At 34.2% G+C, this 15,867-nt stretch overlaps 1 protein-coding gene across 2 annotated transcripts in view; it reads left to right on the forward strand.

Moving 5' to 3' along the window:
* KLRF2 (killer cell lectin like receptor F2) overlaps window positions 1–15,797 on the forward strand; it is a 19,896-nt gene extending 4,099 nt beyond the window's left edge. Inside the window, exons 2-7 of one of the 2 annotated variants that reach the window (XM_010946390.3) lie at window positions 1,118–1,219; window positions 4,415–4,513; window positions 9,406–9,453; window positions 12,957–13,105; window positions 13,376–13,491; window positions 15,552–15,797. In XM_010946390.3, coding sequence (XP_010944692.1) covers window positions 1,156–1,219; window positions 4,415–4,513; window positions 9,406–9,453; window positions 12,957–13,105; window positions 13,376–13,491; window positions 15,552–15,669 — 594 coding nt within the window. In that variant the 5' untranslated portion in view covers window positions 1,118–1,155 and the 3' untranslated portion in view covers window positions 15,670–15,797. The remainder of the gene's footprint in view (window positions 1–1,117; window positions 1,220–4,414; window positions 4,514–9,405; window positions 9,454–12,956; window positions 13,106–13,375; window positions 13,492–15,551) is intronic. The other variant, XM_045510222.2, reaches the window with a different exon arrangement.
* The last annotated feature ends 70 nt before the right edge of the window (window positions 15,798–15,867 follow it).

Below are 15,867 nucleotides of genomic sequence, written 5' to 3' on the forward strand. Positions count from 1 at the left end.
TGGGCTTTATAACTAATATTGTATTAGTCAGGTTTCCCCAGAGGAACAGAACCAATAGGATAGCTGATAGATAGATAGATAGATAGGTTTTTGTTTTTTTTTTTCCAAGGAATTGGCTCAGGCAATTTTGTAGGCTGGCAAGTTAAAAATCTGCAAGGTGTCCTAGCAGGTTAGATATACTGGATGGCTGATATTTAATTCTGAGTCCAAATGCCATCTGCTGTAGAACCAGACAATGTTATAGATGAAGTCAGAAGGCACAGTGGACAACAAGAAAATTCTCTCTTGGTTGAGAGAGACCAGTCTTTTTGTTCTATTCAGGCCTTCAACTGATTAGATGAGGCCCACCCACATTATGGGGGGCAATCTGCTTTCCTCAAAGTCCACTGATTCAAATGTTAATCTCATCCAAAACCATCTTTGTAGAAACACTCAGAATCATGTTTGACCAAGTTTCTGGGCACCTCGTGGCCCAGCCAAGTTGACACATAAAGTTAACCACCACACTTACTGAAGGAAAATCTGCCAAGAATTTTTCTGAAAAAACACTTTTGAAAAGTTATTGTTTTCAAAATAATTGTTATTGCCACTAATTTGAGACTTACTGACCTGTTTCTTTTCCTGTTTTGCTTTATCTAAACCTTTTTATCTAGACTCTGCTTGCCAGATATATCCCCAAATAGCAAAATGGTTATTTAAATTTTTTTAAAATCAAAAATGTTTATTCATATCTAACCAGACACTGGTTTTATTTGTTTGTTTGATGGTTATTTGATTTATCTCATTTTTTTCCTTACTAGAATAGAAGAAACATGAAGGTAAGAAGTATGTTTATCTTGTTCACTATTATGTTCCTAATAAACTGTGCACAAGTATGTGCACAGTAAATAATTGTTGAAAAGAGTCAAATAAAACAGTCACCTTTACCTTGCAACAAACAGAACTTTAGCCAGAAAATTGCATGTCTTTTTATTTTCATTCACCAACATATCCTGTGTGGTTTCAGATAACCACGTCCAAGTAAATTTTGACTATTTTTGGACTTCCTATCAGTTTTTGGTACACTACACCTAGGAGAAATATCCAAGGCTGAGGCTACTCTCCATTTTATTTTCAGTATTTTCTAGATATCATCACAAGAACACATTTGAGGAAATGGAGAATGAAGATGGCTATATGATGCTGAAGAATCACTTCAAATCCAGAAAAAGATCTAAAGGTAGGAATACTGCTCCTCTGCACTCAGACTCCAGTTTAAAACTGCATTATTCTCCTAAGAGAATAACTATCTTTGAAATCTTTAAAGTGTTAAAGTTAACCGTGTTCTGGGATTTAAAAGCTGCTCATAAGTTGTCTAAGATCAATTGTTGAGGCTCATGTAAGCATCAGCAATAAAAACTCTATTTTTGCAGCCACAAGAGCCAGAGAAATGGTAATAGGATGATTTATAATCCCCTCAAAGTAGTAGCATATGAATAAGAGTGTAACTTTCAACTGAAAGGTCGAAAATAGTATTTTTTATATAAATTACTTCTCCTATGAAACATAAGAAGGAGAAGCGACTACTAGGTTATGTTATCTACATACATGTTATCTACATATCTACAAGGTATCTATTTCACTCAGAAGGTAAAGAACTAGGGCTGATGGGGGAAGTAACAAGGGTGCTATGGTGTTTTACAGCTTAAAAATCATATTTATATATATACACACACACACACACACACACATACGTATTGTATTTTTTAATCTTCACAAAAGATACATGAGGTTGGCAGAACAGTCCACTGAGAACGAGAGAAGGGCAAAATAAAAGAAAGCATTTATCTCTGTCATTTGAGGCTGCTGTATCTGCGACAAGGTTGTTTTTAGTTTTGGGTTTTTATTTCAGATCTATAGACAAGTTTAATAAACAATACTGGTGTCTAAATTCAGCCTGTCCAAAATAAATTTTTTAAATAATTCTGTTGAAACAGCCAAGATCTCAGCCGGGATGACATGGGTCAAAAATTTAGACTCGCTGGTCACTACCGCAGCTCTGCCACATACACGCTTGAGGGACATTCTCACATACTATCTCAGTTTCCATCTTGCAAATTCAAAAAACATTGTTTTTCAGAAACATGGTATTTTCTCATCATTTGAAGGCTCAGGGTCCCTTTTGTGGTTTCAATGCCAGGAACCAACACTTCCTTTTTATCATTAGTAACTTATCTTTGCCGTAACGAAAACTAAGACCATTGGAATCAAATTGACTGAACTGGACCCTGAACTAGGTGCATGGCTTTTGGCAATTATTTTTTCTCCTCTTAAACTCAATACTTTTATTTATAATACAGCAAATCTATAGTGTGATTGTTTTTAATGTGGACATTAAATTATTAACTATTTGCTCTTGAATGTATAAACCATCTTATAACAGAAAGGGAGTGAAGACACGAAATCTGAGTATAAATACACAGAATACCAAGTAACGTCCATTTGAATTATGAGTGAAAGATGAGTAAGACTGGCAGCATAAATTAAGCCTACAATTCAACAAAAATTGCATACCCTGAGCACGTCTGTGTTTGATATCAATTGGTTTCTAAGCTTCCTTACTATTGATGAGTAAGAGAAACCTGAGCACTTGTTTGGCTCACACTGTAAAGATGTAAATTTACACCTATTGCTTAAGATGGATATAATTAATCTTGCTGCTAAATCCAGAAAGGAAATCTTCCTATCATAAATCAGATGTGAGTAACATAATTAGTGCTCTTGAGTAGTGATAATAACGGGATTCAAAGGGCAATGTCTTAATACTGAACCACGCGGGCCAACAGCAACTGGCTAGAATGGACCAGGGCAGTGCAGTCCAGGTACCTGGCTTGATACGTTTTATAACTGCGGCCTGTGCAAGAGAATATTGATTTTTAATTTATAGCTATAATATTATTTGGCCAAGAGTTTAAAATTTCCCTCTCCGGCAGAGATAGAACCAGTTAATTGCAGAGCCATGCGCCTGGGATTTCCATCCTTTCGTAAAATTGCAAAAATGTGTTTTGAGGATTTGGGGCTAAGTAGAGGTCTTTCTACTTCTGTTTGAGCAGAAGAAATATCCACAGGCAAGAGGGAAAAATAGAAACTTATTCTGGATTTATTCTGTAATGCAGACAACACTGCAACACATTTAAGAAGTTTTACTGCCTACAGCACATCCTATTAGTGTGTACTATAGACATTATCAGTGATACCAAGTCCATAAAAATTAATTGAAGTGAAACATCCACCTGTTACCCAATTTGAGAAATGGCATTTTAAAACTATGACTTAGAAGAAAAAAATTTGTGAAATGTACAACCAAGGTAATGGAATTAAGCGTTTCTCCATTTATAAACTAACTAAAATTGGCAGACAATTATCTGAGTATCAAATTACTTGACTTTGTCAGTGGTGTGGTAAGTGGTCTGGCCAGGATGCTTCTAGGTTGTGATACTATCCCTATGCCATCTGCATATAGAAAGATATCTGCCTTCACCTTTTTTGTGGAAAGAGTGTGTATATCCAACTTATCCAAAAGTGCCGATGTGTGGGCAAAAATAGATAAAATTGAAAGAGGATCATAGCATGCATATCCCTGTTTAATGTAGGTATAGAGTAAACAGAGACATGCGTGTTACTTCTCTATAAAGAGACCTGCCAACTCTGAGCCAAGGGAGTAGATGGCACAGTTCTAGATAAGCATCCTTAATCAGAGGTCCATGCTGTTTAGGTTGATGCTGATTCCTGTCCAAAATACCAAAGCCAGGAAAATACAATATATCATATGTAAAAATGAAATAACACGGCAATATTCCCAGTACAGTGACTGGTACATAATAGAACTTCGATAAATGTTCTTTTTCTTCTTTTATTTGTTACAGTGAGTCGTTAAAATAATACCCATGGCAGTACCTGATATATAATATATATTATATTATTCTGTGTATAGAGTATAAATCATATATTTTATATTTTTATACCCTATTATGTAATAGTTTTAATATACTACTGTACATTGTGTATACTGTATATTAATAAATCATTTTGTCATCAAAAAAATCATCAAATAATTAGCAAAGCAAAACAATGACGTTGTAATCCAACACATTCAATAACAGTTGCATCTCTGTTTTTGGACTGTAAATATTTGTTATTTTCAATTAATCATAAATGTTAGTCATAAATTAGATTATAAATTAATATAAAATAAAGATTAAATAAAGAAAAATAAATTAAATAAAGGAAAAAGTTTATAAATAAACAATCAATTCTAACACTATGTCTAAAATGAACATAGGTTGTCTCTGTAATAAAAGTAAAACAGGAAAATGTTCATAAAGTGAATAATCACAGAGTTCTAAAGTTCCTGAAAAAAATCTCACCATTTCAGATGTCCCTCTGTATCTACAATATCACTGTCTTTTGCTAGTATTTGGATGCATTGGGATCCTCATTTTCATCACGGCAGTGATTGGCCTGAACTTTTGGTGTGAGTATGGAATTTTTACTTATTTTTGCACTTTCAGAAAAAAAGTTGATCTTTAATTACTTTTAATATCAAGATAAGCTCCACATTAGAGTCCAATATTGGTAAATTAAACTGACCAGTCCATTGTGTCATATTACAAAATTATTTTCATATAGAAGGAAATATTTTAATATAAAATATAAAAATAACATATATTCCACATCTCTTCTTATGAAGAATCACCAGTAAAAGACTGACTTACCATTTTATAAAAAGTAATGATATATTTGTATAAAAAAAAATATGTGCTCATTGGTATCACTTTGAGAGAAAATAATTTTAAAGTATCTGCATCTTTTATTTTCTGAAGTGGTATTTAATGTGTGTATTCTATAGTTGTTCTTTTTGAAACAACCAGACTAATTAATGGTTTCTATAATTTTCTTTCTCTTGAAACTGTAGTTCCTGAAAATGTAGGGCTCAATCATTCTTTTTGAGAAAGGCACTATTGAGAAGAAACCAGTAAAGTTTAACACATTGAAGAAATACTAGTGGGGCAATATTTTTCCTATTGATATTTTTATTCTAATAATGCTGTGACAATTTTAATATTCGCATTTCAGTTAAGGTTGTGCTTGTACTTTGACTAGTATTTGACCAAATATTTAAAAATATTTTCCGTAGTTTTCAGCTCAGAACAAAGTATTGATCAAAAACATTTGCCTATGCTCTCTCCCAGGATTTATATTAGAACAGTAAAAACAGTAACGAAAATAGAATAAACTAACAGAAGCGCAGAATGGAAAGAGAAGAAAATTGTAAAGAAAATGAAAAGAGGATGGGATAATGCTATTGGATAAATCAATGGAGAGAACCACAGTTCAGAGAAAATGTAGCAGATGGCTCCATCTAGATGAAAGCTATCCCACAGGGCAAAACCCAGGCAGGACCCCGTTTTCAGAGATAAGAGTCCAGAGAGTAAAGTGAGGTCTAAAGCAAAGCAATTAACAGAAAGATTGTTCAAGGAATGGCCTTTCAGGCTGGTGTCTTGACAACCTTTTACTCCACTCATACAGTGGCTTTTACCACCATACCACGTCCAAAAAATGTTCTTAAAACAATGAGATATATGACTATGTATATAAAACTAGATGCATGCACTGGGGCTCTCCTCTTTTACGGAGTGTTGGTGCGATGGGGTGTGTGTTCCCTTATTTTGGTTCTGGAGTGGGTGAAGGAAGTAGTGTATTGATCTACTGCATAGCTTGGCTATTTCCTACATCCTTTCTATCTTAAAAAAAAAAAAAAAATGGTAGCTAACCAAATATTCCAGAACATAGAGAAAAGTGTCAGAAAAAAATTTTAAATATAAATAAGTATTAGAATATCTGAGACAAAAACAGAAAATACGCTCATACAGGAAGGACAATATTTAACAACTTCTCAGAAAAAGAGAATAGAGGGAAAAGTAGATAAGAAATAATAAAAAATAATATTTTTAAAAATTTCAGGAGAAAAAGCAAGAAAGCAAAAACATGAGTTCCCAGCTTATAAGAATCAGCAAAATTCAGAATATGACACAAAAATAAGTATAAATGGATAGATGACAGATGGATGGATGGATGGATAGATAGATAGATAAATAGATAGATAGATAGATAGATAGATAGATAGATAGATAGATAGATTTATTGTATTTCAGGATACCATGAGTAAAGACATGATCTTAAAAGTTTACATAAAGAATTCATTTTCTCCCAAAGCAAAGACAAACTGGCACCAGATTTTTAAATGTACATGAAAAGACACCACTGTAGCAATGTCTTCAAACTTATGAACAAATTCAATTTTAACTCACATTTTCCACGCATTCTCCTGGAATAAATAAGGGAGTGGGGCTGATTTTTAGTTAGAGTGAAGCTAGCCCAAGAATCTAATGAAAAGGCATTTCAAGTTATCAGCTGTTTTATGTTCCTGGAAAGCAATTAATTCAGTTCATATGAAAACAATCTAAAAATAATGCAGGTAAGAAGCTGAAGGCACTTGATACAGTAAAAAGGAGATTTTGTGTGTATGTGCCTGCAACAAGATGAAATAACATCGATTTGAAAGTTCAGTAGAAAAAGTAATATACAAAAAAGTAATAGGAATGAAGTTTAAGAATGCACACAATATTTAGAATTGTGATTAACACTTAAAGAAGTAAAAATAGATATGGTAAAAAGAGGTAAATTCTGGGGCAGGAGGGGATAGAGGTATAGCAGAAGAGGGACACTTTGTTCCCAACAAAAAGAACCAGGCTCTTAAGAGAAATGGCCAATTCCAGGATTGAAGGATGACAGGTATACAAAACACATTTTGAAATACCTTGTCATGAGGGGAACAAGAAGACGATCACAGATCTAAGATTATGTCAAAAAGATCCAGGAGTCAAGTTAATGGGACTTTGCGTGACCATTCATGGGACAGATCATGCATCAACAAAGGTGACAGTCCTAAACATTTACACAGCCAGTGACAGAGCTTCCAACAGCATGAAGGAGAAAATGGGAGAACTAAAAGGAGAAATAGAAAAACCCATCGTTGTTGGTTATTTTCACACCCTTCTCTCAAGGATAGACAGAGTGAGTAGGCAGAAAAAATCAAAGACATAGAAGACTTGACAACCCTATAGACCAACTTGATGTCACTGACGTTGACAGAACATGCTGACCAACAACAGCATAGTATGTATTCTCTTCAAATGCATCACAATCAAATGAAAGGCAGAAAAACAGAGAAAATCAATAAAGCTGAAAACTAGATATTTTAGAAGATAAATAAAAGTGAAAAACATCTTCTCAGACTTATCAGGAAGAAAAAAGAGAAAAGACACAAATTATCAAATCAGATATCAGAGGGGATACCACTACAGATCCCAAAGACAAGAAAGGAAGATTATGAGTAACTTTATGCCAACGAATTTAATGAAATAGACAAATTTCTTGAAAGACACAAAATATCAAAGTGCACTCAAGGATAAATAGATAACCTGAATAGCTTCCATATCTATTAATGAAACTGAATTTACAAAAACAAAAACAAAAACAAAAACAAAAACAAAACACAACCCTTCTCACAAAGAAAACAGCAGGCCCACGGTGTTTCACTAGTGAATTCTACCAAATATTTAAGGAAGAAATAATATAAGAGTTATACACTGAAAACTAGAAAGCATCGCTTAAAGAAATTAAAGGCCGAAGTAAGTGGAGTTATGTACCTTGTTTATGGAATCAGAAGACTTAATATTGTTAAGGAGGCAATTCTTCTCAAATTGATCAATAAATTCAACAGATTCTTGTCAAAATTCCAAGATGTTTTCATAGAAATTGGCAAGCTGACTCTAAAGTTTACATGGAAATATGCATATTCACATATATACATTTATATATTTATATGATTATAGTAATCAGCACAGTGTGGTGCTGGCATAACACTATACTGACATGCAGGTCAGCAGAGCAGAATGAGAGTCCAGCAAAAGACCAACACATCTGTCATCAACTCCTTTTTGACAAGGTGTCAAGGCAATTCAATCAGGAAAGGTTTCAAAGGATTTAATCACTTCGACAAATGGTGCCAGAACTAGATATCCATATAAAAAAAAGAAAAAAAAGAAAAGAAATTAGATCTCTCCTCATATCATATGTAAAAATTAACTCCTAAATAAGAACTAAAACACAAAATAAATTCTTGATGACTTTGGGTTAGGCAAACATTTCTTTGACATAACACCAAAAGTACCATCCATAATAGAAAAAAAAATGGATAAACTGAACTTTATCAAAATTTTAAATAGAAATTTGCTTATCAAAAGACACCATTAAGAAAATGAAAACTCAAGCCACGAACTGGGAGGAATTATTTATAAAACATATCCAACAAAGTAATCATATCTTGAATATACAAAAACTCTTACAACTCAGTCCTAAAAAGACAAACAACCCAATAAAAAAAATAGGCAAAAGATCTGAACGGGTAATTCATCAAAGAGATATATGAACATGTAACAAGCACTAAAAAAAGCTACTCAGCATCATTAATGCAGTTCATTGTGTGTCAACTATACCTCAAAAAAAGCTGTAAAGTAAAAAACAAATTGGTCAGCTTTGGGAGTTCTTAGAGCCTCAACTCATTCTAAAGATTCGTAGAAAAAGGAAAAGGGTCAAGCAATATGATTTAGTCTTTTGTATGTGAATTGTGCTTCAGGAAAACCAAACAGTCAATGGGGAAAAAGGGGTTGTTTTATTTAGAATCATAGTCATAATTACAGAAGGAATTTACAGAAGTTTAAAAACCACTATTGGGTAATCCTTAATAAAATAATAAATGTAGACAAAGACCATCAACAGCTGCTAAAACCGTTAGGTTAGAGAATGATGTGGCATTTTATAAAGGATGGCTTCATACTGACGACATTTGAAATCACCAATAAAATTAACACCAGTAAAAGTGGAACAACCAGACATTATGTACTTTCCCTTGTGCTGCAACAGTTCACAGTACCCCTTATAATATATTTTTGCAAAAAAAAGTTTTTGATTCTTAATATTAACAAGCTTCTAAATCTAACTGTCAGGAGGGGATTGAAGAACTTGTTATAGAATGCAACTCATCAAACTCTATAAGAAATTCTACAGATTAGCAAACAAATATCATAAAAGGGAGTGGAGAGAGAGTGGCATTCAAATATATGTGAACTGGTATAAATGAAAAGAGATTTAAAAGATATATTGATTAAAATAAAAAAGAAGAAGGAGACTTTGAATTTTTATTTGCATGCCTTTATTTTGTGCTAGTATTTTCTCATATACCTAGATTGTTATTCATCAAAAAATATTTCTTACTATCTTTTTTCTTTGCACTGAGTGCAGTTAAAAAAATGGACTTCTCTCAGAAAGAAAATATCACCAGCCTAGCAGGTAATATTCTATTCTGTCTGTAACGTGTTGTTGTTCTATGTTTGAATCAAGAGATTTCAATCAACTGGTCACATGAATTTAGGAATATTAAACTTTCAAATGGGAGTGTAATAACTACATCATAGAATATTTAGTGAAGATTGAACCAACTGTTAATTTTGTGTGTGAACTTGGCTGGGCAGTGCATAGTACCCAGATATTTGATCAAACACTAGTTTAGATGTTGCTGTGAATGTTCCCTTTAGGTGGGATTAGAATTTAAGTTAGTAGATTTTGAGTAAAGCAAGTTACCTTCCATATGTAGGTGGGCCCCATCCAATCAGTTGAAGGTCTTATGAGAAAAAATACTGGAGGGCTTCAAGAAAGAGGAAATCTAGCCTCTAGAGTGCCTTCAGACTCAAGCTGCAACATCAGCTCTTCCCTGAGTCTCTAGCTTGCCAGCCTGAACATTTTGGACTTCTCAGCCTTAATAATGGCATGAACCAGTTTCATAAAAATCTCTTTCTGTCTCCTCTCATTCTTTCTCTTTATAAACACACACACACACACACACACACACACACACAAACATATAAATCGTTCTATTTTTTTGGTGAACTCTGACTCACTAACATCAGTTACAATAGGGTGGAGGTGGTATGATTCATTGATTAAAACATGGGCCATGAAGCCAAACTAAGTGGATTGGAATTTCAGCTCTGATATTTATCTGTTATATGACTTTGGGAGAGTTGGATAGGCTCACTTTTTTCATCTGTAAATTGAGGGAGATGATAATGTCTACTTCATAATATTTTGTTTTATTATATTCTTAGATTTTTATCATGAAAAATATAACTAACAGTAGAGAGAATTATATAATAAATCTCCATGTGCTTTTCAATAGCATCAACAATTATCAATTATATACTAAACATGATTTCGTCTGTATCTCCACCATCATAGCTCCCCCAAACTAGATTGTATTAAAGCTATTACCAGCCATCATGCCACTTAATACTTAAATATTTCAGTCTGTGATTTTTATATTCAAGGGATCCTTTTGCTTAACATAATCACAATATCACTGTAACTCCTGTGCTAGTTTTCTCTTGATGTATAACAAATTGCCACACACTTAATAGTTCATAACTGCAATTTGTTGCCTCAGAGTTTCCCTGGGTTGGGAGTCCGGACAGAGCGTAACTCAATTATCTATTCAGGATCCCACAGGATACAGTTTAGTTGTTGGCCAGACCGTGAACCTTTCTGGACCTGAGGTTCTTGCAAGCTCGTGTGGTCATTAGTGCAATTCAGTTACGTGTGGCCGGAGGACTGAGATCACAGCTTTCCTGCTGGCTGTCACACAGGGCTGCTCTAAGTGCCTAGAGGGCCCCTGCATTTCCTTGCCAATGAGTTATTCTTGTACATCCTCTCAAGACGGGGAAGTTTAATTCCTCAAAGACAATAGGACTTCTCTCTCTCTTCAGAAAAGGCCCAGTTCCCTTCTGAAGGACTTGTACCTGATTCAGTCAGGCTTACTTGGGATAATCTCTGTCTTTTCATTAACTCAAAATCACAGGATTGGGGATGTTTCTTTAGTCTTCAGAATCACTTTGTCTTGTCATATAATACAACAATCATAGGAGTAACAGACCATCATTTTCTGAAGTTCAGTTCACACTGAAGAGGAGCAAATTACACAGGACAGAAGTCTTGGGGCCATTTTAGAATTTCATTTACCACAATTCCTAAAAACCTCTTAATACCATCATCATTATCCCACACTTGACTTGTTAGAAATCAGGGGCAGAACAAAGTTAAAATGTCTCTGGAGTCTCTTAATCTGTACATCCTCTTTATTGCCTTTTATTTTTTCTTAGACATCTATTTGATGGGAAAAAATGGGTCATGGTTCTATATAATTTCTCATAGCCTAGATTCATCTTTTTTATATGCTCATGATGTCATTTAACATATTTCTCTATTTTATAAAGTTGTTTGAAAAAATAAATATATGTTAGGTGCTTAGAAACCTGCTTGGTCCACAATAATGGCAATTTGGGTTAGTTGTTATTAACATGCAAAGCATCTGAGACAGCAATTGATACAAAATATTGCTCAGTAAATGTTTTTCTCCATCCTCATTCCCATGATATTTCTTCCTAATAGGGAAAATGGTGCTTGAAGCTGAATTAACTATAATAACTCTTTTGGACAATTAGTGTTCACATTTTGCATCATTTTTTGATGTTTACCACATTACTCTGATTATTTGGTGTACTTTCAGTGTGTTTTGCAGCTCTGGAACTGTACTGACCAGTCTACCCATATCCGTGAAATGGAATTACTTCATTCAAATGATTCCTTCTCACTGATAATAGTGAATAAATACCCCTTTTCCAGTCATAAATTGGAGGTATATTTGAGGTCATTTTATACCTTCTAGCAGATGACTGTGTACTTGTGCACAGATTAGAACCTGATTACCTTGAGTCATCAGATATTTTTGCAAGATTATATCTACTTACTATTGGCAACTCTTGGTACCAAGTATATTAATGAGTTAAGGATGTGTATGATGTTTAAACATTGAAAGTTAGTCGAAGATAATCTTCTAGTCATGTCTGCTGATGTTACTTTGTCTTCCCATCTTAGCTGCACATGTTAAATCAATTTCCTAAAATAAACTTTTACAAAATTTTAGGCTTATAGATGACAGACCTGAAATATTAACAATGAAAAGTATGAGATGCTCCAACTTAATTCACGGTATTTAATTCAACCATTCAACAGTCAACAGTTAGACACTATAATCAAAGGGAGATGAATATGACACTTATCTCAAGAACCTTCCAGTCAGATAGATATGGAGACGTTCACAGGTGACTAGGTCATGGACAATTCATCCTTTGCTAAGTGACACCTGAGTGCTATGACTTTTAGAGGTGGCAGAAATTATGACCAGTTAAAGGATTTGTTTTTGAGGTGGAAATATGATTGAACATTAAAAGACAGGTATAATTTAGAGGATGAAGAAGGAAGGGAAGCTATTCAAGGCTAAGGCAGCAGTGTGAGTTAAAAGCCCATGAGGATAAAAGCAACCAATGCAATGAAGTAAGTAAGGGTGACAGTAAGTAATGTCACAGACGTGAAGTGCAGGTTGCAAGGACACCTTCAAGAAAGGGGAATCAGAACCAGATCGTGGGGAAATTCAAACAACAGGTTTTTAATTTTTTAGTTAATAATAAACACTTTAAAATAATATTTGTCTCCCCTAATTATTGGGGGCAGAATTCATAAGCTTTGTTCTTGACAAACCATAGCCCAAAACTCTGCCTCCATTCCAGGAAATAAACAGATTATGAATTAATCTCATTCTTGCTCTGCTAATAGAGGTGTCTTTTAATCACAAAAAGTAGGTTGTCCAAAACCTATTTTCCAGTCAATCACATTTGATACTATTCACGCTTTCTCTATTAACTGTAGTTTGATTGATTTTTTTCCCCTACCTTTTCCTTCAGGAAATAATTTTGTGTGCCCAGAAGACTGGCTATGGAACCAAGGAAAATGTTACAGGTTTTCAACTTTTTCTAAAACTTGGAATGAGAGTCAACGTGATTGTGCAAAGCTCCAGGCACATTTGCCAGTGATTCAAAATTCAAAAGAGCTGGTGAGGAATCAGAAATGGGATCTAAGTGCCCAAGGATGAATTGCTAGGCGCAATTCTAAGTGTGGGTGGTTTATAGTCATTGCTTTTGAACATTCCTTCCCCATAATATGATTTCCATTGTTTATTAAAAAAAAAACTGTATTACTCTGAACGAAAAGATTCTTTACCATTTTATCAATGCCTGGCACACTGCCTTACTCTATAGAAACCATCAAAATATTTTTGAATAAATGAATGGATGAATGAATGAATACACTATTTCCTCTATAGGAGTTCATACAGAAGAGTTTAAAATTGGGCCATCCTGGCTGGATTGGATTATATATGATATCTCCAGGAAAACAATGGATGTGGATAAATGAGCACCTTTTTGTGGAACAAAAACAGTAAGTACTTCTTTGAGGAGGAGGGCTGGTGGCGTACTGATGTTCCATTTACTGAAAGTTATTTTTATTTAAGGTTCTTTGCGCTCTAGTCTTTTTATTTTTTTCTTCCTTTCCTCCTTTCTTCAGAGAAATTTTTTCTCTCCTTTTTTTTCTTCCTCTCTCTCTTTTTCGCCTTTCTTCTTTGCTTTCTCTCCTTCTTTTAACATCCACTAGTTGGGATAGAAGATGTTCATTATGGCTCCTGGAAATCAGTAATTGTCGAAAAATGGTAATTATGCAAAAATTGTTAAGCTGACTTAAATCTCATTTAAAACAATATTGAGCAAATATTTTCTATATACAAAATGCAAAGATAAAAGTCACATTAAAAAACGTCTCTTGGACTGAAATCAGAAAGCATAAATTTCACGTATTGCCCTTAGAAATTTATTTTAAACTCATTGATGTCAATTTCTTCACATGTTTGAAAACAACAATGAAGCTTTGGTCACCATATTCTTGTGTGAACAACATAAGGTAATGCATGTAAGAAGGCTTTAAAATTCTTAAGTTTCAGATACATTAACATGTTCTCCATGCTTTCATTTTCATTACATGCTACATCACTAGAGCACTTGAGATGTGGCAGGTTTGGAGCAAAGACCATGGAGTGGTAGTTCCTTTCACTCTGGATATGTATCTACACCTAGATATTTCTGTTCTCCATTCATTATCATCTTTCATGAACATAAAACTCAAGTATGAAGTAATATTCATTCTTTGGACCTGCTTTGATGGCAATCTGACAAAAATTAGTAAAAAAAAAAAAACTAGGCTCTTTTTTTCTTTTATTTGGAACCCATATTAATATGGCAACATATCTCATTTTAAAAGCTGGCATTTAATTATTTAAGGAAAATTATATAGAGATGGCTATCATAGTGTTTGTTTTTTATTTTTTTAACAATATGCAATAACCAGAAATAATAGTTAAGGAAATAGCTGTCTCCAAAAAAATTCTGTGCACACATGTTCTTAACCTTATCATGCTGCTGAAGTTAACTGAGGTATTTAACAGCCATCTAAACAGTTTTTACTTTAACTTAAAAAAAAAAAATCCCTAGTTTACTGCTTTGCAACTCTGACTGGTGTTTAAAATATCTGTCATGCAGATGGTACAGACCATGCGGTCTTTACCAAGAACTCTTTTTGACATCTAGTTGACCCTTTAAAGGGAATTATTTATGCTTCTTGTGGAAAATGAATAGATGGGAAGTGAAATTGAAACTGAATTTAGTTAGAAACTCGTGACCCGAGGTAAGGGAGAGGTAATCTAGCCTGGGCTAGGAAAGAATCAGGAGCTGGGAGACCCAGGACTTGCTGATACATGTAATTTGCGCGTCGAGAAGGAAGGAAGAATCAGGGATGCTTCTAGTCTTTGGGCTTGAGCGCCTATGGCCATGTTACTCAAAGAGAGACATCCCTGGGGGAGGGCGTGGAGGGCAAGCGAATCAAGAGAGCCTGGTGCAGTAAGTCAGAGAAAGGCAGTTATCGTGGGATGTCACTTATATGTGGGATCTAAAAAATACAAATTCTATTTACAAACCAAAAACAGACTCACAGACATAGAAACCAAACTCGTTACCCAAAGGGAAAGGGAGGGCAAGGGATAAATTAGGGGTGGGCGGTTCACAGATACGCACTACCGTATATAAAATAGATAAACAACAAGGACTTACTGTCTAGCGCAGGAAACTATATTCAATTTCTTGTAATAACATATAATGGAAAAGAATCTGAGAGGAAAATGTATATCTGTATGTCTATGTATAACTGAATCACTTTGCTGTACACCTGAAACTAACATGGTAAATCAACTGCACTTCAATAAAAATTTAAAAAACACAAAAAGATTGTCCAAATACAATCACTGGCAATGAACTGGAAGGGTTCATTCTAACACTTCTGCAACATTTTGACTGCTGAAGAAAAGCACTTGAACAGGTTTGGCGGGGGGAAGCTTTAAGAAATACAACCCTTATTTTAAAATAAATGTTCTGAAGTCTGCCTGTTTCTCCTAGTTTTACCATGATTGGATCGATGGATAACATGAACTGTGCTGTCATAACAAGAAGTCAAGTGTATTCTGAAGACTGTGACTCCAAATTTAATGGCATTTGCCAGAGAGATGCTGTCTGAACAACAAAAGCAGATCTGTGCATTTAAAGAATCAGAAGAAATATGTGTGGATGTTAACAGTGCCAATTTTTTCCATTAGTGGAATATAATTTTTTTAGTACAAATAAAGTTTTTTCAAGTATTCCTAACCAGATATAATACTTCAAAGGCAGAAAATACAATAATTTACTTTTAAACTACAAAACATAACCTACTTTT

The sequence above is a fragment of the Camelus bactrianus genome, chromosome 34, assembly GCF_048773025.1.
Source record: "Camelus bactrianus isolate YW-2024 breed Bactrian camel chromosome 34, ASM4877302v1, whole genome shotgun sequence".
Lineage (NCBI taxonomy): Eukaryota > Metazoa > Chordata > Mammalia > Artiodactyla > Camelidae > Camelus > Camelus bactrianus.